The 23,185-nt window shown below is 43.7% G+C and overlaps 1 protein-coding gene across 1 annotated transcript; it reads left to right on the top strand.

Moving 5' to 3' along the window:
• The first annotated feature begins 6,074 nt into the window (after window positions 1–6,074).
• Window positions 6,075–17,433, top strand: LOC133420873 (uncharacterized). The gene is made up of 4 exons (XM_061710750.1): window positions 6,075–6,166; window positions 7,456–7,511; window positions 15,767–16,129; window positions 16,564–17,433. Coding segments are annotated over exons 1-4 (624 nt in total). The 5' UTR covers window positions 6,075–6,164; the 3' UTR covers window positions 16,767–17,433.
• Window positions 17,434–23,185: the final 5,752 nt, after the last annotated feature.

The raw sequence follows: 23,185 nt of genomic DNA, 5'->3' as shown, positions 1-23,185 counted from the left end.
AAGGGCTCGTTAACTCTATCTATCTATCTATCTATCTATCTATCTATCTATCTATCTATCTATCTATCTATCTATCTATCTATCTATCTATCTATCTATCTATCTATCTATCTATCTATCTATCTATCTATCTATCTATCTTTCACGCGTCAGTATTTTACTGTTCAGGTGAAATAAAGAACCACCGGGTTACAAGATGACAGATCTGCTGACAACAATGGGCAAATATACCTGGGGTTATTATGGTCTGTACGTAGTTTATCCACATGAACATTTTAGTGAATAAAAGACAGTTACAAGTTTACTTCTTTTACCAACTAATAAACAGCAGACTGGTTGTTCTGGCACCAGCTGATTGAACTGAACTGAACTGGGTTGAAAACATAAAGGAAAACACATATTTTGATGCAGAACCTCTTTTATTATTTATCTTTGACCTGATATGGATTAAATATACAAATGAACATCTAAAACTGCTTCATGACAAAGTGTTTCATCAAACTGGTCCAGAGCAGAGTCTCCATGAACAGAGAAACAACAGGAGACGGAAGCAGCAGTGTCTCCTTGTGTCCACTAGAGGGAGACTAAGTCTCTCCAGTCAGACTAGATGTTGATTCTCGGAGCTGGAAAGTCTGAACTTTGGTCTCATCTACCCCTTTTACACCAAGCTGGTTCCAGGGCTGGTGCTAGTGCTGGTGCTAGAGCCGGTTCACGGTTGGTTCTAAGTAAGAACCGGTTGAGAACCGTTTGCTTTTACACAAGCTGGTGCTGGCCAGCAGCTGGCCAGAGAGCCACGTCATCACGTTACTGTATACGTCACCATTTCCCGGTACAATTAGCTTAGCTGTTAAATAAATAAAACATAATAATATAAACCTAATGGAATACTGTAATCCAAGTCTGAATGAGTAGATGCTCCCGGGGAGCTGCGATGCGGAAGCGGGCTGAAGGCTGGAGGAACCACGGATCGAGCGGGCTGGCGTCCCCGCGAGCTGGGACACGGGCTGGGAGGCGTCCCCGCGGGCTGGGACACGGGCTGGGAGGCGTCCCCGCGGGCTGGGACACGGGCTGGGAGGCGTCCCCGCGGGCTGGGAGGCGTCCTTGCGGGCTGGGACACGGGCTGGGAGGCGTCCCCGCGGGCTGGGACACGGACTGGGAGCGGGCTGGGAACCCGCCGATCGAGCGGCAGCCTCGCGTCCAAGCCCGCGGGGAAGCGTCCCAGCGCTGGAACGCTTCCCCGCGGGCTGGGACGCGGGCTGGGAGGCGTCCCCGCGGGCCATGAATTTTTATTAAATAAATGGATGTAATAATAAAAGAGTCTGCTAACTTAACCGCCGTCTTCAACGCTCGATCGGCGGGCTGAAGGCTGGAGGAACCACGGATCGAGCGGCGGGGGACGCGTCCAAGGGCTGGAACGCTTCCCTGCGGCCACTGACATTACTGTTGATGGATTGTACCGTAGACCACTGCTGCTTCTGTTTTACATCCATTATTAAATAAATGGATGTAATAATAAAAGAGTCTGCTAACTTAACCGCCGTCTTCAACGCTCCGTTGTTTAAAAACGGCGCTCTTCCGTGTTTATTCTGCTTCGGCTGTTCAGTAACACCGTCCCCAGCCCCGCCCCCAGCCCCTGACGTAAGCACGTAGCCCCCGACGTAACTTGGTTCTTAAGTTGGACCAGCAAAGACTTGGTTCTTGTGTAGCACCAGTTTTGAGAGCCAGGAGCCGGTGCTTAGGCTGTGTAAAACCAAAGAACTGGTGCTAAGTCTGGCTCTAGCCCAGAACCAGCCCTGGAACCAGCTTGGTGTAAAAGGGGTATCGTGACTCTCCAGCTCTGTGTCCCTCACAGGGAGAAGATGGTCTGCAGGATCCTGCTGCTCATCCTCATGTTTATGACTCTCAGGCTGTTAGTTTATGCTGTATTTATAATAATAATAATAATAATAATAATAATTCATTTTATTTGGAGGCGCCTTTCACGACACCCAAGGTCACCTTACAGAATAAAAACACAAGAAATACAATTAAAAATACAATAAACATCCATACAAGCAACAATACAAATAATATAACAGTAGACAAACAAACTGGTGGGAAGTAGTGCGTGATGTCCGGTTATAGTGAATGGGCAAGTTTGAACAGGTGGGTTTTGAGTTGTGTTTTGAATGTGGTGATGGAGTGTATTTGTTTTATGTGTGGGGGGAGGGAGTTCCAGAGTCTGGGTGCCGAGCAGCTGAAAGCTCGGGCACCCATGGTGCTAAGGTGTGAGGTGGGAGTGTAAAGGAGTCCAGCAGAGGTTGAGCGGAGGGTGCGGGAGGGGGTGTAATCTTGCAATAGGTCAGAGAGGTAAGTGGGGGCTAGGTTGCGAAGGGGAAGGTTTTTGTAAATGATACTGTATTGGACTGGGAGCCAGTGGAGTTGGATAAGAACGGGGGTGATGTGATCAGATGACTTGGTGCGGGTGATGATCCGGGCGGCCGAGTTCTGTATGAGTTGCAGTTTGTCGGTGAGTTTGGTTGGGAGGCCAGTGAGGAGGGCGTTGCAGTAATCAATACGGGATGAGATGAATGAGTGGACCAGGATTTCTGTGCTGGATTGGGACAGTGCTGTTCCAATCCAAATCAATCTTTCCTGCACGCTTCAGGGTCCTGGAGGCGTGCAGGTCCTGGAGAGATGGAAGATTGCAGCCAATCACCTTCTCTGCAGAGCGGATGATACGCTGCAGCCTGCTCCTGTCCTTTACAGTAGCAGCAGCGTACCAGATGGTGATGGAGGAGGTGAGGATGGACTCAATCATGGCCATGTAAAACTGCACCATCATTGTCTTTGGCAGGTTGAACTTCTTCAGTACATCCTCTGCTGTGCTTTTTTGATGAGGGAGGTGATGTTCAGCTCCCACTTGAGGTCCTGGGTAATGATGGTCCCCAGGAAGCGGTAAGACTACAGTGTCTGCTGGGGACCATACTGGTACCATTTCAGCATAACCGCTGTCAAACATCTCTGTGAGGAAAGATGTGTACTCTTTCTGAAATTTCTCATCCTTTCCAAACCTGCGTTTCAGGCTCTGGATCAGCTGTTCTGCAATACAACGGTTAATGGACATGCTGGGATTGTTTTGCTTGAAAGGTAAGTCTAGGTAGTGGTGTCCATCTTTCATTTTTGCAGATTGATTCATAATATCCATTCATTTTAAATCTTCTCTGGAGATTTCTTCTGTTTCCATGCTGGCTCTTTCACCCCTTTTACACCAAGCTGGTTCCAGGGCTGGTTCTAAGCTAGAGCCAGACTTAGCACCAGTTCTTTGGTTTTACACAGCCTAAGCACCGGCTCCTGGTTCTCAAAACTGGTGCTACAGGAGAACCGACTCTTTGCTGGGCCAGGTCTAGAACCGCTTTACGTTGGGGGCTACGTACTTACGTCAAGGGCTGGGGGCGGGGCTGGGGGCGGTGTTACTGAACAACCAAAGCATAGTAAACACGGAAGAGCGCCGTTTTTAAACAACGGAATGTTGAAGACGGCGGTTAATTTAACAGACTCTTAAAATCTAACGTTAAAATGGATGTAAAGCAGAAGCAGCAATAGTCAACTTGCTGGATCGCAAACTTTTGCTGTCCAAGAAAGGCTTGAGAAGCCAGCATCAACACTTGGGGTGCGTCCCAATACTCCCCCTCGCCCTAGGCTCTGCGTTGATGTACGCGGCGACGCGCGCCGTACGCCGTAATTTCTTAACAGGCGTAGCTACAACTGATAGATTTCATCTATTAAACCAACATTTATCTTCCTAAATTCTTTTTTTCATCCAGCGTAATTCTCAACAAAGCTGCAGGTTTCTCCCCCGGGAAGACGGCGCAGGTTGAGCCGGCTGTGAGGAGCTGCTGTGCCCCGAGGCTGCCGGTTTTGTGCCGGATTCAGCACCCCTGCCGTGAAAAGCACCCCCTCGTCGTACACACTGTTTAGCGTCCAGTTTTGTGTTAATGATTCATGTTTAAATGCGCTCATGGATTCCACAATAGTCATACTTTCCCACAATCACAGTCACAGATAACAAAAATCGGGTAAATGGTTATTGATGTCATTAATTAATAGCCTGCTTACTGTGTTATCTTCCATAATATTTGTAAATATATATAATATAAACTCCTAAGTATGTGTTTGTGTGAGTGTGTATATATAAATATATTGAACTGTCAGTGTGTTGTTTTTTTTCTTGGTCTACTTATCATTGAATATAAACTCCTAAGTATGTGTTCATGTGAGTGTGTGGAATGAGAATATAATTTTTGTCATTGTGTGTACGACGAGGGGGTGCTTTTCACGGCAGGGGTGCTGAATCCGGCACAACACCGGCTCTCAAGTCAAATTTCTTAACAGGCGTTATTTGGATACACTGAGCCCAGGTTGGGGATCTTAAAGGGTTACTTTACCTGAAAAAATATTAAAACTTAATAAAGTGCCATATTAACAGCGCTACAGCTGAAATTAAAACAGCTTTTGGCTCTCAGCTTCCTGATCAGGGTGGGGATGAAAACGAGGGGGAGTGGTGACGTGATGACAGGGCTCTCTGGCCAGCTGCTGGGCAGCACCAGCTGTGTAAAAGCAAACGGTTCTTACTTAGAACCAACCGCAAACCGGCTCTAGCACCAGCACTAGCACCAGCCCTGGAACCAGCTTGGTGTAAAACGGTAGTCACTGAAGTCCTGATTGTACTGTTTAACCAGTAGCTCCTCCACAGAGGAGGATTAAGGTAGTCATGGGCCCCTAGGCTATTTTTTCTCTGAGGCCCCCCTTATGCATCATGTTCTCCCAGAAAAAAAGTAATTTTGTGCCATGTGTAACAGTGCACATGGCAGTAGCACTCATTTACTATAACAGCCTTTAGCTGTAACAAAAATACTACAGAAAGCATTTTAAAGTAAATCTGCAAGCTTAACAAATGTCAAGCTTTCTCAACCAAGACACATCTGCTGCAGCACACACACACACACACACACACACACACACACACACACACACACACACACACACACACACACACACACACACACACACACACACACACATAGATACCGGAACATTCTTTTAGACATTCAACTAGGTCTTGTCTTTGAAATGTTGATATTGCAGCGATTTAAAGTCATTTTGAGAAAGAAAATGAGTACAAGGAAGTAGCTGTGACCACTTTTTGGCTAGTTGAAATGTACATTTTATGGGTTGTGTTAGTCATTTATAGGTATTTAAAAAAAATAAAGGGAACTAGGCGAGGTTGTAATCTGTCAGATATGATGCTTCAGGATAAAGACCAGTCATTTTGAGTCAGAATACATTTTTGAGTTAAAAGTAAGGAGCTGCAATCATTTTTTGGCAGGTAAAAAGACCCATTTTGTCTTTAAAAGAGTTAAAAGTTGTCCTGTGAGCTCTAGTATTTACTGTATATATGAAGCTCAAGAATGAGATCAAGTCATATTTAGGCAGAAACAACTTTTCATTAACTGCATTTGGTCTTCAATCAATTTTTGGCAGGTGAAAATGCCTATTGTGTGTTGTAATGGTCCTTTAAAAGAGTTAAAAGTTGTCCTGTGAGCTCTAGTATTTATATATGAAGCTCATGAGAAGCTCAGATAAAGAAAAATGCAGTCATATTGCAAAAGTGATCATTTCTTTATTGAAAACACACCCATAAATCACATTCATTATAGTTTCCAAAGACAGGGCTAAACAAAGGCATCAGACATACCAAGCACATGTAGAGACATGTCTATCACGTCATTGTCACGCCTGATTTCGCTACAAACTACACTTTCTTTTGGGCACAGATGTGATAATTACGTAACAACAAACGTTACACTTTCTAAGACACATACCTTTGCTATAATTGCGGACGTACAGGTGTGTGTATCTGCATATTATGACCGTTTAATCCGCTCAATGGGCTGTTGTCGCTCAACGGGCGGCTGTGCGCGCTCCCGCGGCCGCAATCAGATTCTGGCAGAATCACTTTTTAGCACGAGACCTGTTGGCACGACAACGGCAGTCAAGAATCTACTTGACTTTCGACTACTTTTCTCTCGAGACACGGAAAGGACAACACCACAATTCCAGCCTCTCTGAACACTTGCTGTTCACGTGTGCTTTTCTGCTCCATCACACAAGGAGACCTACAAATGTAAGTATTTTGGAGAATGTATTCATTGATTGGTATTTGTTCAAACATGAGTTTATTTTTACGAGACTTTCATTAAAATGTTTTAAACTTTGTTAAAGTTTACTTACTTTGACACTAAACTGCACAATAATTCAACATGTTTTTAACTCAGTCATGTGACAGAAACACAATTTAGAGGCAAGAAAACGTGTTTCTGAACTGCATGATTTCCTCCATATCAACAGTTTATTGTGTTTATTCCAGTTTTATCCAGTAGGGTTTATGTGTCTGCTCTCTTTAACTTCACATTCTCATCTTCTGCTCCACTTTCCTCCAGAATTACCTTCAACATAAACTCACTACAACTGTTCACATCTACAGTTAAACTCCTCAGTTGAAATACTAGTAAAGTCTTGTAAAACAGGTTTTCTTTGTTTTTATCTTAATGATTTGAAGGTTTGAATGAAATCATCACATCTTTGTGCCAGTGCGCCGGGGTTCTCTCGTTATTATTGAACTATTGAACTAAGTTTAGCAAATGAAGCCAACATGACGACCAAAACCGGGATTCTAAAGTAAGATTTATAATTTACTGACCTAGTTGGGGCCGTAATAATCAGTGTATCATTCGCTCTTTCTATTTATCAATTGATAAAGAATTAAAGAGTGCCTTTTTATTTTGTTCATCGTATATTTTAATCTAACACAAAAAAGTAAAAAATTCCTGGTTTATCATATTAAAATTGTATTAATGTCTTTTGTGCAGTTTAGAGTCTCGTTTTGATGACAGTTGGCTTGTAGCTTGTTGTTTGTCTCAGTGGTTGGACAGAAAAACTTGCATGTCCCTCCTCCTCCGTCTCAGTACTTGTTCCATCACATTAGAGAGATGCAGCATCCCAAAGGTGTTATGCATGCTGCAACAAAGTGTGCGGGGGCGTTTTGTTTTTACTGAAAATAGACAGCAAACCTGAACTGACTGGATTTACAGAGGCTATTTCATTAGACGTTTGTTATGGGTGGTATTAGAGTACCACCTATTGGATGTTTAGTGTAACTGCACTTTCCGTTAGGCCTGGCAACCTCCCAACATGCTTTGCACTGGTGCTACTTTCATTGTACAGTGATCTGAGTCGACGCAGTAAACTGGCATATATTAACAAGCTACAAGTGTGCGGTTTCATCTTTAAACAATGTTATTCTGTAAATCATCTGTTTCCGTTTGGGTTCAATGTCTGATTCAAAGTGAGAGAAATGCTGAAGTCCTGAACAAGTTCTGTGTGGGTGACTCTCCAGCTCTGTGTCCCTCACAGGGAGAAGATGATCTGCAGGATCCTGCTGCTCATCATCCTGACATCACATGTCTGTGGTCAGTTTAAACCTTCACTTTATTAACTTAAACACACTTTAACATCACTAACCAACCCAGTCTCACAGGAAAACGTGGTACAGGCTACGTTGGTCCACAATGCAAAACGTGGCAATGTTTACGATTTGCCCTCCTAAAACGTGAGATGAGAACGCATTCCGTGGCCCATTCATTTTAATGGTTTCTTAGGTTTCGTTTCTGTCACGTGACTTTCAAGCTTTCGGCTGTGGAGGAAAAATAAAATTGCTGCCATTTCTTTGATTCTCGGTCTAAATTGCAATATTTTAAGATAGTTTCGCCATGAAAAGCAGATTTTATCATATTCATAGCAAGAAATATTGAAATTTCACAATATTTGTGTGTCTGCTTACCTCACGTCGAGCAACTTTTTTTTTTTTTTTTTTTTTTTAAACTTACTCCTCTTCCGTGGGTCTCTCGCGGTAAAAACTTCTTCTTATAATTACCCGCGGCCCATTCTGACACCATGTGTTGTCTGTCTTAATATATATGTATATAGCACACGAGGCGTGTAGCTGGTCTCATCAAGACGTTTATCTGGCTGCCATGGCAACAACAACTGACGCTTTGAGCTGGCGTGCTGCTGTAGCTACTGCGCATGTGCTAAGCACCTAGGGCATGCTGGGTAATGGAGTTCCTACACAGTAATCCATACAAAACAGGAAACCAAGTGGCTTATATGCTATTTTAATTACTTTTAATATTAGGTAGTTGTGTGAACTGTTAAGATATTATATTTTGTATAACTTTAGATTATATTATTTCAACATAGAACAACATAAAACGGCTTTTAGTGTCCCCAGGGTGAAACATTTCTTCTTTGAATTTCAGCACCCCAGTGTTTTTGTGAGACAACCCGGAAATTATTGCTGGCTCCAAAAAAAAGCATGTTGTTTTTTTATTATACCTTTTATTTGACAAGGCAATCACTAAATTAATTAATTTTATGCTGCGTAAATGCAACCTATAAATAATTATCCATACATATATGTTCCTTAGAATATATTGGACACTGGACAATGTAAACCTTTTTTTTGGTAATTAATTATTTCTGGCTTGACAGCTCGCCAGATCGTTTAGTGTATGTGGTGGTTTTATTTTGGAGGGGTGCAGCGTAAGCAATAATATTAAGACTTATTATTTTATCCGAAAACAATTGCCTTTTTTTTTAGGCGCATAACTTACTCGAAAAGTTGTGAAACTTGGCACGCACGTCCCATGTGGCGAAAAATTACGTATTCTAATAGTGTCAAAAAGGGGCGTGACCTAATGGCTCACCAGCGCCCCCTAGAAAACTTTGTGCCTCAAGCCCCACGATACGGTTTGACGTAGATGCACGAAAATCGGTACACACTTGTATCATGGCGCAACTTAAAAAAAAGTCTCTTGGCGCCATCGCCGAAACCCAACAGGAAGTCGGCCATTTTGAATTAATCGTGTAATTTTGGCGCAATTTATGCCATTTTCACGTGTCGTACTTTAACGAACTCCTCCTAGCAGGATCGTCCGTTCGACATAAAACTCGCTCAGGAGACACAAAAGACGTTAACCATGAAAAGTTATCAAAATCGTGATTTTTCGTGAAATGGCGTGGCCGTGGTGCCGCGTCAAACTTCAACACTAAACAGGAAGTGATACTAGTAGCTGATTGGCCGATATGTGATCCTCATCATCATCATCATCATCATCATCATCACCACCATCACCATCACCATCACCATCATCCTCATCACCACCACTGTCACCTTCATCATCACCTTCATCATCATCATCACCATCACCTTCATCATCATCACCATCATCATCGTCGTCATCGTCGTCATATTCATCATCATCATCATCATCGTCATATTCATCATCACCGTCATCGTCATCATCGTCATATTCATCATCATCATCATCATCATCACCTTCATCATCATCATCAACACCATCATCAACACCATCATCAACACCATCATCATCATCATCATCCTCATCACCTTCATCATCATCATCATCATCATCACCATCACCTTCACCATCATCACCATCATCATCATCATCGTCGTCGTCGTCGTCATCGTCATCGTCATTGTCGTCATATTCATCATCATCATCATCGTCATATTCATCATCATCGTCATCGTCATCGTCATCGTCATCATCATCTTCATCACCTTCATCATCACCATCATCAACATCATCATCATCACCATCATCATCATCCTCATCATCCTCATCACCTTCATCATCATCATCATCATCATCAATTGGTGGAAATTGCACGCGCGATGTCCCGTTCATCGCTGCCTGCAGCTTTAATTTCACTTATGTTTACAACATGTAGAGTAATTAATTGGGCAGCGAAGCCTCTGTGTTTTTATATAGGTTTGTCGAGTTGTTAATAAAGTCGATCACATCGAAAAGTATAGGTCCGATCTGCACCAAACTAACGTATGTCTGTTCAGGGGATGCCCCCAAACAACATATAAAAAATTCAGACTCCTAGCTAAAAGCGTTAGTGAATAGGCCCCATTCCATTAGTCAGGAGGCTCTCAGACCTATACGATTCTAAACCCTCCTAACCAGCCAGGACGTTTTGGAGGAAACACTGTTGCAGAAGTCATAGAAGTCTGAATTCTATATGTTGTTTGGGTGCATCCCCTGAACAGACAGACGTTAGTTTGGTGCAGATCGGACCTGTACTTTTCGATGGGCGGGGCTTTGAAACTTCACCTTTTCCAACATTTGAACGGACGCCGTTGCCACAAAATTTGACCAAACCAAGTAAAACTTGACCTGTGGCCTCCATATGGGGCCTTGATTGGGCTTGCCAAGTCTCAACTCTGTGAACCCTCTGCAACGCCAACTAGCTCTGTGGAAGTTGTACAGCCACGGGACCAAAAGATCCTAGCAAAGGTCCTTCTGCATTGCAACATAGTCAAAAATCAGCCTCCCAGCTCAAAGCGCAATTATTCAAAAAACACACAAAAAAAGCCCGGAAAAGGCACCACACACGGTGACCTTTGGCACTTCCGAAGGTCGCACGGGTCTGGACCTCGGCACAGTGGATGAGAGTCACCTCCTGATACAGAGTCTAGAATTTCAGACTCCTAGCTCAAAGCGTTAGTGAACTGTGCAAAAAATAGACACGAAATAGGCTTTGCAGGCCCGAAAAAGCAACACATGCGGTGACCTTTGACACTTCTGAAGGTCACACAGATCTGAAACTTGGCACAGTGGATGAGAGTCACCTCCTGATACAGAGTCTAGAATTTCAGACTCCTAGCTCAAAGCGTTAGTGAACTGTGCAAATTAGCCACTATAACAAAGAATAATATATAAATAATAATAATGTCATAATCTGTGTATATATCACGACAACGGATCACATTGACTTTGCATGGTACAATATCTGTGGTGCTCACACGGAATTATACCATTTTCCGTGTATATACAGTACCACGGAAAATAGTGGTGAGAGGTCATGGGCATTTCACAGATTTTCAAGCTGGGGGCTGGGCCTTTTAAATCTGTTTTTATTTTTTTTTACTTTATTAACAACTCGACAAACCTATATAAAAACACAGAGGCTTCGCTGCCCAATTAATTACTCTACATGTTGTAAACATAAGTGAAATTAAAGCTGCAGGCAGCGATGAACGGAACCTCGCGCATGCAATTTCCACCAATTGATTATGATGAAGGTGATGAGGATGAGGATGAGGATGATGATGATGATGGTGTTGATGATGATGAATATGATGATGATGATGATGATGATGGTGTTGATGATGATGATGATGATGATGATGATGACGATGATGACGATGATGAATATGACGACGATGACGATGACGATGACGACGACGACGATGATGGTGATGATAATGAAGGTGATGGTGATGATGATGATGAAGGTGATGATGAAGGTGATGGTGGTGGTGATGATGATGATGGTGATGATGATGAGGATCACATATCGGCCAATCAGCTACTAGTATCACTTCCTGTTTAGTGTTGAAGTTTGACGCGGCGCCACGGCCACGCCATTTCACGAAAAATCACGATTTTGATAACTTTTCATGGTTAACGTCTTTTGTGTCTCCTGAGCGAGTTTTATGTCGAACGGACGATCCTGCTAGGAGGAGTTCGTTAAAGTACGACACGTGAAAATGGCATAAATTGCGCCAAAATTACACGATTAATTCAAAATGGCCGACTTCCTGTTGGGTTTCGGCCATGGCGCCAAGAGACTTTTTTTAAAGTTGCGACATGATACAAGTGTGTACCGATTTTCGTGCATCTACGTCAAACCGTATCGTGGGGCTTGAGGCACAAAGTTTTCTAGGGGGCGCTGGTGAGCCATTAGGTCACGCCCCTTTTTGACACTATTAGAATACGTAATTTTTCGCCACATGGGACGTGCGTGCCAAGTTTCACAACTTTTCGAGTAAGTTATGCGCCTAAAAAAAAAGGCAATTGTTTTCGGATAAAATAATAAGTCTTAATATTATTGCTTACGCTGCACCCCTCCAAAATAAAACCACCACATACACTAAACGATCTGGCGAGTTGTCAAGCCAGAGATAATTCATGACCAAAAAAAAGGTTTACATTGTCCAGTGTCCAATATATTCTAAGGAACGTATGGATAATTATTTATAGGTTGAATTTACGCAGCATAAAATTAATTAATTTAGTGATTGCCTTGTCAAATAAAAGGTATAATAAAAAAACAACATGCTTTTTGCGAGCAATAATTTCCGGGTTGTCTCACAAAAACACGGGGGTGCTGAAATTCAAAGAAGAAATGTTTCACCCTGGGGACACTAAAAGCCGTTTTATGTTGTTCTATGTTGAAATAATATCATCTAAAGTTATACAAAATATAATATCTTAACAGTTCACACAACTACCTAATATTAAAAGTAATTAAAATAGCATATAAGCCACTTGGTTTCCTGTTTTGTATGGATTACTGTGTAGGAACTCCATTACCCAGCATGCCCTAGGTGCTTAGCACATGCGCAGTAGCTTCAGCAGCACGCCAGCTCAAAGCGTCAGTTGTTGTTGCCATGGCAGCCAGATAAACGTCTTGATGAGACCAGCTACACGCCTCGTGTGCTATATACATATATATTAAGACAGACAACACATGGTGTCAGAATGGGCCGCGGGTAATTATAAGAAGAAGTTTTTACCGCGAGAGACCCACGGAAGAGGAGTAAGTTAAAAAAAAAAAAAAGAAAAAAAAAAAAGTTGCTCGACGTGAGGTAAGCAGACACACAAATATTGTGAAATTTCAATATTTCTTGCTATGAATATGATAAAATCTGCTTTTCATGGCGAAACTATCTTAAAATATTGCAATTTAGACCGAGAATCAAAGAAATGGCAGCAATTTTATTCTTCCTCCACAGCCGAAAGCTTGAAAGTCACGTGACAGAAACGAAACCTAAGAAACCATTAAAATGAATGGGCCACGGAATGCGTTCTCATCTCACGTTTTAGGAGGGCAAATCGTAAACATTGCCACGTTTTGCATTGTGGACCAACGTAGCCTGTACCACGTTTTCCTGTGAGACTGGGTTGCACTAACAGATCCATGACTCAGAGCTCTCAGTCCTTATATCTATGTTTAGTTTATTACTTCATTTTTATCTTTAAAATAAAATTATATATATATATATATATATATATATATATATATATATATATATATATATATATATATATATATATATATTTCCAAATATGCCATTGTGGCTGATAATAAGAGCTCTGATATTAATTTATAACAATAATAATAATAATAATACATTTTATTTAGCAGCACCTTTCAAGGTACTCAAGGACACTTTAGGAGAATATACTATTTTTACTATATATAATATTCTACTTAAGAAGGGGGATACAGTTGGTGAGAGACATATAGAGGACATGTGTCTTCTCTCCATAACTGGTGTGATTTGAGCTTCTTGGAGATTAATGTGACGAAAACAAAGGAACCTGTCATGTTGGAAAAAGATCCTGTGCAGCCCCTTACAATCAAGGATCACACTGTAGAGGTAGTAGGAGACTTTAAATACTTAGATACCTTTATTGACAAAAAAGTTTGTTTTACTTCTGATAAAGCTTGAACGCTCTCGGGAGGAACGACATCTGGTGCCTTTTTGTGTGACTCACAGGTTGTGTGAGTTTCCTCCCATTGCGTAGCGTAGTGTGTAGCGACTTGTACTTGCAGACAGGCAAGACACAGAGAAACTTAAGTGGTATTGATAAGGAAGAGATTGGGAAAAAAGCTGCTAGGATAGTAAATTATCCTAATCACCCACTCTGCAGCGAGTTTAAATGACTTCCCTCGGGTAGACGGTACAGTTTACTAAGGCTAACCGTAACATATTTAAAAACTAATTCATTCCCAGCGCCATTAAGGCTCTGAATGAGGGCAAGTCTCGGTAGATAAACCTGTATTTTATGTACATGCCCTTGTTGTTCCTCGTTTTTTGCCACTAAGATGTTTTGCGTGTAAATGTTAAGTGTTTGTTGCTGTGTCATGTTACTGTTGTTTTTGTATTATGAGACAAAAGACAAATCTCCACTTGTGGACAAATAAACCAACTAACTAACTAACTAACTAACTAACTAACTAACTAACTAACTAACTAACTAACTAACTAACTAACTAACTAACTAACTAACTAACTAACTAACTAACTAACTAACTAACTGACTGACTTATAATAAATAAAAACAGAAAAAGAACAATAGAAAAACAAAGAAGAGATTATAATTGTGTGTGATGTGAAACAGAAGTGTTTGGAGTCTGGACCTGAACTGGGTTCATGGTCACTTTTCCAGATGTGGGGGGTCAAGAGCTGCTCTCCGTGGTGCTGAAACGGGGGGAAGACAGAGAGGTGGAGGGAGGACCTGGGAGAGAGAGTGGGGGCTAAATACGAGATCAGAGCAGTGTGTGTAAGGGGGGGGGGGGGGGGGGGGGGGGGTCTGGGTTCTGGGTTCTGGGTTCTGGACCAGATGGAGTTTATGGAGAGATTCAATAGCTGTGTGTGAGGAACCAGAGCGGCCTCCCCTCGTACAAGGGGACAAGGCAAAACTGGACCTGGGTGATGAGGTGTAAAAAACCCTCGCAGAGCGTAGAATGACAAAAAAATAAAGCTTTTTATTTTATGTAAAAAAAAGCACAAAGACATACAGGGCGAAGGGCAAAATCAGTAGTCTAAAAAAAGGCACAATGGGGCATAGCCTCCCAACAAGCTTCCTCCATTCAGCAGACCCTGCCCAATCCTCCACTCTGCCACACACATTAAAAACAGGTCAGGTGAGAAGGGGAGGGGTTGCTCACTTTCTCACACTTCCCTCCCCCTCTGGAGTCTCGCCAACCCCGTTGCGAGACAGAAAATCAGCCACTTCCTCCGGTTGCCGGCTGCTTCCTCCCGGTTGCCGAGGACGCTTCCTCCCGGTTGCCGAGGACTCTTCCTCCCGGTTGCCGAGGACGCTTCCTCCCGTTTACAAGCCGCATCCTGGTCACCGGGTCTCCAAGACTCCTGGTCACCGGGTCTCCCAGACTCCTGGTCACCGGGTCTCCCAGACTCCTGGTCACCGGGTCTCCCAGACTCCTGATCACCGGGTCTCCCAGACTCCTGGTCACCGGGTCTCCCAGACTTCTGGTCACCGGGTCTCCCAGACTCCTGGTCACCGGGTCTCCCAGACTCCTGGTCTCCGGGTCTCCCAGACTCCTCCAAACCCACGGCCTCGCTTCACACCTCTTCTCTCCAGTTTTTCAGGTGGCGCCAAAGATCCCACCACTGCCACCAAATGTGAGGAACCAGAGCGGCCTCCCCACGTACAAGGGGACAAGGCAAAACTGGACCTGGGTGATGAGGTGTAAAAATCCCTCGCAGAGCGTAGAATGCCAAAAAAATAAGGCTTTTTATTTTATGTAAAAAAAAGCACAAAGACATACAGGCGAAGGGCAAAATCAGTAGTCTAAAAAAAAGGCACAATGGGGCATAGCCTCCCAACAAGCTTCCTCCATTCAGCAGACCCCGCCCAATCCTCCACTCTGCCACACACATTAAAAAAAAGTCTGGTGATGGTGAGAAGGGGAGGGGTTGCTCACTTTCTCACACTCTGATACCACACTCACATTTTAGAATCTCACATCAGGTCCTTTACTGGTTTAAAGGTACATGTGTCAACTTGCTCCTCTCCGTCCCTCTCTGTCTCCTCAGCAGCAACATTTGTAGTGAATGTGACACAGAGCTCCTATCAGACAGAGGAGAACCACAACATCACCCTGGAGTGGACCTTCACCCCCAAACCTGAACACTCCTCCAGACCTCCTGACATCTACTGTGAACTCAGAACTTATCTCAGACCCTTAGTCCTGTTTCTTGTGGTGAACGGAGTTGAAATGACCTTTTATCACGATGAACAGTTTTCAGGACGAGTCCAGAGCGACAGAGATGCTCTGAGAGAGGGACGACTAAGACTCCACATGTCCAGACTCAGGACTGAGGACTCAGGACAGTACTGGTGTAGACTGGACACAGAGTCTGGATGGGGGTCTGCCAGCTGTGAAGTCCTCGTCTCTGGTAAGTCCTCTCAGTAGAAGTTGATGGAACAGATGATTCTCACTGTTGGACTGACTGTGGTCTGAAAGTGGAGCTGAGACACTGGAACCAACATTCACCACTGTGTGTTATGTAATGTGTGAGTGTCAGGAAGTTTCTTAGTCGAAGTGGATCCTCTGATAGAGCCCCTAGTTTAACTTTGTGAGTGTACAAAAAGTGGATAAAAAGGTCTGTTTGAATCTCCATATCATGTCCTCCTCACGGTGACACTAGTAAATCCAACAGAGTTAAAACAGGAAGGACAATCCTGCACCAGCCGCCCTTTTAATCCACTTTTTGTACACTCACAAAGATGAAATTGTCCTGATTTTTCCAGTTCAACTTGAAGTAGTGGTCTCATTAATTCTGGACATGGGCCGGAAAACATGTGAATTTTATTGTAACTTCTTTTTCAGCAGCTGCTGATCTTCCACCTCAGACACCAGCGATGGTCCCAGAACAAGAACCTCAGGAGACGAAAAGATCCTACGATGGAGCACGAGTGGGACGAATAATTGCAGCAGGAGTTGGAGTTGTTGCAGCAGCTGCTCTTCTGATTATTTTTGTTACAGTTTTAGTGAAGAAAAGGAGAAACCCTCAAGGAATCATACACCTCTGATGAATCACAACGTGATGATTTGAGTCACAAAACTGAGCGACTGCAGGACTCCTCCTTCATCTGATTGGAGGACAAGAAAACTAACTGTCATTGTCCTGAATTTGGGGGAGGAACCAAATTCAGGAGATCCAGAGCTAAATAATTATTTGATCAATAACTACAACTGATAATTTGTAGAGTTATTGATCAAATAAAACCTGCAGGTCTGTGACAGATGTTACCTGCACATCTGGACAAACCTCTGATCTCCTCAGCTCTGACTTCACTAAAGTATTTAGTGACATTATTATCATCCGTATTAGTGATGCCACAACAACGGATTCAAAATCACCAACTCTGATCCTATAACAATAATAATAATAATAATAATTAAAGCTGCAAGCAGCGATGAACGGGCCCTCGCACTCACGGCCACCGCCCCCCATAAGCATATCAGAAATGACACCACCCACGACTTCCTATGTTAAACCATTCAAAAGTTATAGCAGAAAATAGGGACAACCAATCAGAAGAAGGGGCGGGGCTAATTTTCATCAATTATGGTCAAGGACTCAATACCTAGTCCCATGACACCACCCACGACTCTTTATGTCAAACCTTTCCAAAGTTATGGCAGAGAAAAGTATTCTAGGGGGCGCTGTTGAGCCATTTTGCCACGCCCATTAATGCAAACCATGAAATATCAAATTTATCGCCAGGCCTGGCTTGCATGCAAAATTTGGTAACTTTTGGAGAAGTATCAAATATGGACCAATCAGATGAAGAGGGGGCGTGCTTTTTGGCATCTAGCGTCGTCACGGTAACACTTTTGAAAGAGAAAAGTAATGCGCATAGTCGCAAGATGGAGACGCACATTTTGAGGTCTCACACACCTGGGGGCACGTTACGGTTCGGGCCGTATTAACTGCCGAAGGAATGGCATAAATTGCGCCAAAATTACACAATTAATTCAAAATGGCCGACTTCCTGTTCGGTTTCGGCCATGGCGCCAAGAGACTTTTCTTTAAGTTGTGCCATGATACAGGTGTGTAGCGATTTTCGTGCATGTACGTCAAACCGCATTGTGGGGCTTGAGGCACAAAGTTTTCTAGGGGCACTGTTGAGCCATTAGGCCATGCCCACTAATGAAAACCATTAAATATCAAATTTATCGCCAGGCCCGCCTTGCATGCAAAATTTGGTGACTTTTGGGGAACTATCAAATATGTACCAATCAGATGAAGGGGGGCGCGCCTTATGGCGTCTAGCGTCGCCACGGTAACACTTTTGAAAGAGAAAAGTAATGCGCATAGTCGCAGGATAGAGACGCACATTTTGATGTATAACACACCTGGGTTCACGATATGGTTGGGGCCGTATTAATTCTCAAAGGAATGGCTCATATTGCTCCAAAATTACGCGATTAATTCAGAATGTTCAAAATGGCCGACTTCCTGTTCGGTTTCGGCCATGGCGCCAAGAGACTTTTCTTTAAGTAGCGACATGATACAGGTGTGTACCGATTTTCGTTCATGTACGTCAAACCGTATTATGGGGCTTGAGGCGCAAAGTTTTTTCTGTCTGAACCAATCAGATGAAGGGTGGGCGCGCTTTTTGGCATCTAGCGTCGCCACGGTAACGCTTTTGAAAGAGAAAAGTAATGCGTGGTGTCGGAGGATGGAGACGCACATTTTGATGTATAACACACCTGGGTTCATGTTACGGTTCGGGCCGTATTAACGGCCGAAGGAATGGCATAAATTGCGCCAAAATTACACAATTAATTCAAAATGGCCGACTTCCTGTTCGGTTTCAGGCATGACCCCAAGAGACTTTTCTTTAAGTTGTGACATGATACAGGTGTGTACCGATTTTCGTGCATGTACGTCAAACCGTATCGTGGGGCTTGAGGCACAAAGTTTTCAAGGGGGCGCTGTTGAGCCATTTTGCCACGCCCATTAATGTACACCAAAAAATATCAAATTTTTCGCCAGGCCTGGTTTGCATGCAAAATTTGGTGACTTTTTGGGCACGTTTAGGGGGGCAAAAAGGCCTTCCTTTTGTCAGAACAATAAGAAGAAGAAGAAGAAGAAGAAGAAAAAGAATTAAAGCTGCAAGCAGCGATGAACGGGCCCTCGCACTCACGTCCACCGCCCCCCATAAGCATATACGAAATGACACCACCCACGACTTCCTATGTCAAACCATTCAAAAGTGATGGCAGAAAATCGGGACAACCAATCAGAAGAAGGGGCGGGGCTAATTCAGGCCATTGAAGGTCAAGGACTCCATACAGAGTCTGATGACACCACCCACGACTCTCTATGTCAAACCATTAAAAAGTTATAGCAGAAAAAAGGGACAACCAATCAGAAGAAGGGGCGGGGCTAATTAAGGCCAACGAAGCTTAAGAACTCATTACAGAGTCCCATGACACCACCCACAACTTCCTATGTCAAACCATTCAAATGTTATGGCAGATAAAAGTATTCTAGGGGGTGCTGTTGAGCCGTTAGGCCACGCCCATTAATGCAAGCCATGAAATATCAAATTTATCGCCAAGTCTGGCTTGCATGCAAAATTTTGTGACTTTTGGAGAACTATCAAATATGGATCAATCACATGAAGGGGGGGGGCGCGCCTTTTGGCGTCTAGCGTCGCCACGGTAACACTTTTGAAAGAGAAAAGTAATGCGTGTAGTCGCAGGATGTAGACGCACATTTTGATGTATAACACACCTGGTTGCACGTTACGGTTCGGGCTGAATTAACTGCCGAAGGAATGGCATAAATTTAGCCAAAATGACACAATTTATTCAAAATGGCCGACATCCTGTTCGGTTTCGGCCATGGCTCCAAGAGACTTTTCTCTAAGTTGTGACATGATACAGGTGTGTAGCGATTTTCGTGCATATACGTCAAACCGTATTGTGGGGCTTGAGGCACAAAGTTTTCCGGGGGGCGCTGTTGAGCCATTTTGCCACGCCCATTAATACAAACCATGAAATATCAAATTTATCGCCAGGCCTGGCTTGCATGCCAAATTTGGTGCCTTTTGGGGAACTATCAAATATGGACCAATCAGATGAAGGGGGGGTGCGCTTGTTGGCTTCTAGCGTCGCCACGGTAACACTTTTGAAAGAGAAAAGTAATGCGTGTAGTCGCAGGATGGAGACGCACATTTTGATGCATAACACATCTGGGTTCACAATACGGTTCGGGCTGAATTAACTCTTGAAGGAATGGCATATATTGCTCCAAAATTACGCAATTAATTCAGAATGTTCAAAATGGCCGACTTCCTGTTCGGTTTCGGCCATGGCGCCAAGAGACTTTTCTTTTAGATGCGACATGATACAGGTGTGTACCGATTTTCGTTCATGTACGTCAAACCGTATTATGGGGCTTGAGGCGCAAAGTTTTTTCTGTCGGAACCAACCAGATGAAGGGTGGGCGCGATATTTGGCGTCTAGCGTCGCCACGGTAACGCTTTTGAAAGAGAAAAGTAATGCGTGTGGTCGCAGGAGGGAGACGCACATTTTGATGTATAATACACCTGGGTGCACGTTACGGTTCGGGCTAAATTAACTGCCGAAGGAATGGCATAAATTGCGCCAAAGTGACACGATTAATTCAAAATGGCCGACTTCCTGTTCGGTTTCGGGCATGACGGCAAGAGACTTTTCTTTAAGTTGTCCCATGATACAGGTGTGTACCGATTTTCGTGCATGTACGTCAAACCGTATCGTGGGGCTTGAGGCACAAAGTTTGCAAGGGGGCGCTGTTGAGCCATTTTGTCACGCCCATTAATACAAACCATTAAATATCAAATTTTTCGCCAGGCCTGACTTGGGTGCAAAATTTGGTGACTTTTTGGGCATGTTAAGGGGGGCAAAAAGGCCATCACTTTGTCAGAAGAAAAAAAAAAAAAATAATAATAATAAAAATTCCTGCAAATACAATAGGGCCTTCGCACTGCAAGTGCTCGGGCCCTAATTAAAGCTGCAAGCAGCGATGAACGGGCCCTCGCACTCACGGCCACCGCCCCCCATAAGCATATCAGAAATGACACCACCCACTACTCTCTATGTCAAACCATTCAAAAGTTATAGCAGGAAATAGGGACAACCAATCAGAAGAAGGGGCGGGGCTAATTAAGGCCAAAGAAGCTCGAGGACTCATTACAGAGTCCCCTGACACCACCCACGACTCTCTATGTCAAACCATTCAAAAGTTATAGCAGGAAATAGGGACAACCAATCAGAAGAAGGGGCGGGGCTAATTCAGGCCAATGAAGGTCAAGGACTCCATACAGAATCTGATGACACCACCCACGACTCTCTATGTCAAACCATTCAAAAGTTATAGCAGAAAATCGGGACAACCAATCAGAAGAAGGGGCGGGGCTAATTAAGGCCAAAGAAGCTCGAGGACTCATTACAGAGTCCCCTGACACCACCCACAACTCACTATGTCAAAACATTCAAAAGTTATAGCAGGAAATAGGGACAACCAATCAGAAGAAGGGGCGGGGCTAATTTTCACCAATTATGGTCAAGGACTCAATACCGAGTCCCATGACGCCACCCACGACTCTCTATGTCAAACCTTTCAAAAGTTATGGCAGAGAAAAGTATTCTAGGGGGCGCTGTTGAGCCGTTAGGCCACGCCCATTAATGCAAACCATGAAAAATCAAATTTATCGCCAGGCCTGGCTTGCATGCAAAATTTGGTGACTTTTGGGGGGGCGCGCTTTTTGGCATCTAGCGTCGCCACGGTAACACTTTTGAAAGAGAAAAGTAATGCGCATAGTCGCAGGATAGAGACGCACATTTTGATGTATAACACACCTGGGTTCACGTTACGGTTCGGGCCGTATTAATTGCCGAAGGAATGGCATAAATTGCGCCAAAATTACACAATTAATTCAAAATGGCCGACTTCCTGTTCGGTTTCGGCCATGGCTTCAAGAGACTTTTCTTTAAGTTGTGACATGATACAGGTGTGTACCGATTTTCGTGCATGTACGTCAAACCGTATTGTGGGGCTTGAGGCACAAAGTTTTCCGGGGGGCGCTGTTGAGCCATTTTGCCACGCCCATTAATACAAACCATGAAATATCAAATTTATCGCCAGGCCTGCCTTGCATGCAAAATTTGGTGACTTTTGGGGAACTATCAAATATGGACCAATCAGATGAAGGGGGGCCGCGCCTTTTGGCGTCTAGCGTTGCCACGGTAACACTTTTGAAAGAGAAAAGTAATGCGTGTAGTCGTAGGATGGAGACGCACATTTTTATATATAACACATCTGGGTTCACGATACGGTTCGGGCCGTATTAATTCTCGAAGGAATGTCATATATTGCTCCAAAATTACGCGATTAATTCAGAATGTTCAAAAAGGCAGACTTCCTGTTCGGTTTCGGCCATGGCACCAAGAGACTTTTCTTTAAGTTGCAACATGATACAGGTGTGTACCGATTTTCGTTCATGTACGTCAAACCGTATTATGGGGCTTGAGGCACAAAGTTTTTTCTGTCTGAACCGATCAGATGAAGGGTGGGTGCACTTTTTGGCATCTGGCGTCGCCACGGTAACGCTTTTGAAAGAGAAAAGTAATGCGCGTAGTCGCAGGATGGAGACGCACATTTTGATGTATAACACACCTGGGTGCACGTTACGGTTCGGGCCGTATTAACTGCCGAAGGAAGGCATCAATTTCGCCAAAATGACGCGATTAATTCAAAATGGCCGACTTCCTGTTCGGTTTCTCGACATGACGCCCAGAGACTTTTCTTTAAGTTGCCCCATGATACAGGTGTGTACCGATTTTCGTGCATGTACGACAAACCGTATTGTGGGGCTTGAGGCACAAAGTTTTCAAGGGGGCGCTGTTGAGCCATTTTGCCACGCCCATTAATGCAAACCATTAAATATCAAATTTTTCGCCAGGCCTGACTTGCATGCAAAATTTGGTGACTTTTTGGGCACGTTTAGGGGGACAAAAAGGCCTTCCTTTTGTCAGAACAATAAGAAGAAGAAGAAAAAGAAGAAGAAGAATAATTCCTACAGATACAATAGGGCCTTCGCACTGCAAGTGCTCGGGCCCTAATTAAAGCTGCAAGCAGCGATGAACGGGCCCTCGCACTCACGGCCACCGCCCCCCATAAGCATATCAGAAAAGACACCACCCACGACTCTCTATGTCAAACCATTCAAAGGTTATAGCAGAAAAAAAGGACAACCAATGACAAGAAGGGGCGGGGCTAATTCAGGCCAATGAAGGTCAAGGACTCCATACAGAATCTGATGACACCACCCACGACTCTCTATGTCAAACCATTCAAAAGTTACAGCAGAAAATCGGGACAACCAATCAGAAGAAGGGGCGGGGCTAATTAAGGCCAACGAAGCTTAAGAACTCAGTACAATGTCCCATG

This window comes from Cololabis saira, chromosome 20 (assembly GCF_033807715.1).
Source record: "Cololabis saira isolate AMF1-May2022 chromosome 20, fColSai1.1, whole genome shotgun sequence".
In the NCBI taxonomy this organism is placed as follows: domain Eukaryota; kingdom Metazoa; phylum Chordata; class Actinopteri; order Beloniformes; family Belonidae; genus Cololabis; species Cololabis saira.
The sequence above is the reverse complement of the archived record's forward strand: the minus strand, read 5'-3'. Positions and strand labels throughout refer to the sequence as shown.

Coding starts and splice junctions, on each gene's coding strand:
- LOC133420873 (XM_061710750.1), top strand. Junction 7,512..15,766: donor CCTGACATCACATGTCTGTG/GTCAGTTTAAAC, acceptor CTGTCTCCTCAG/CAGCAACATTTGTAGTGAAT. Junction 16,130..16,563: donor CTGTGAAGTCCTCGTCTCTG/GTAAGTCCTCTC, acceptor CTTCTTTTTCAG/CAGCTGCTGATCTTCCACCT.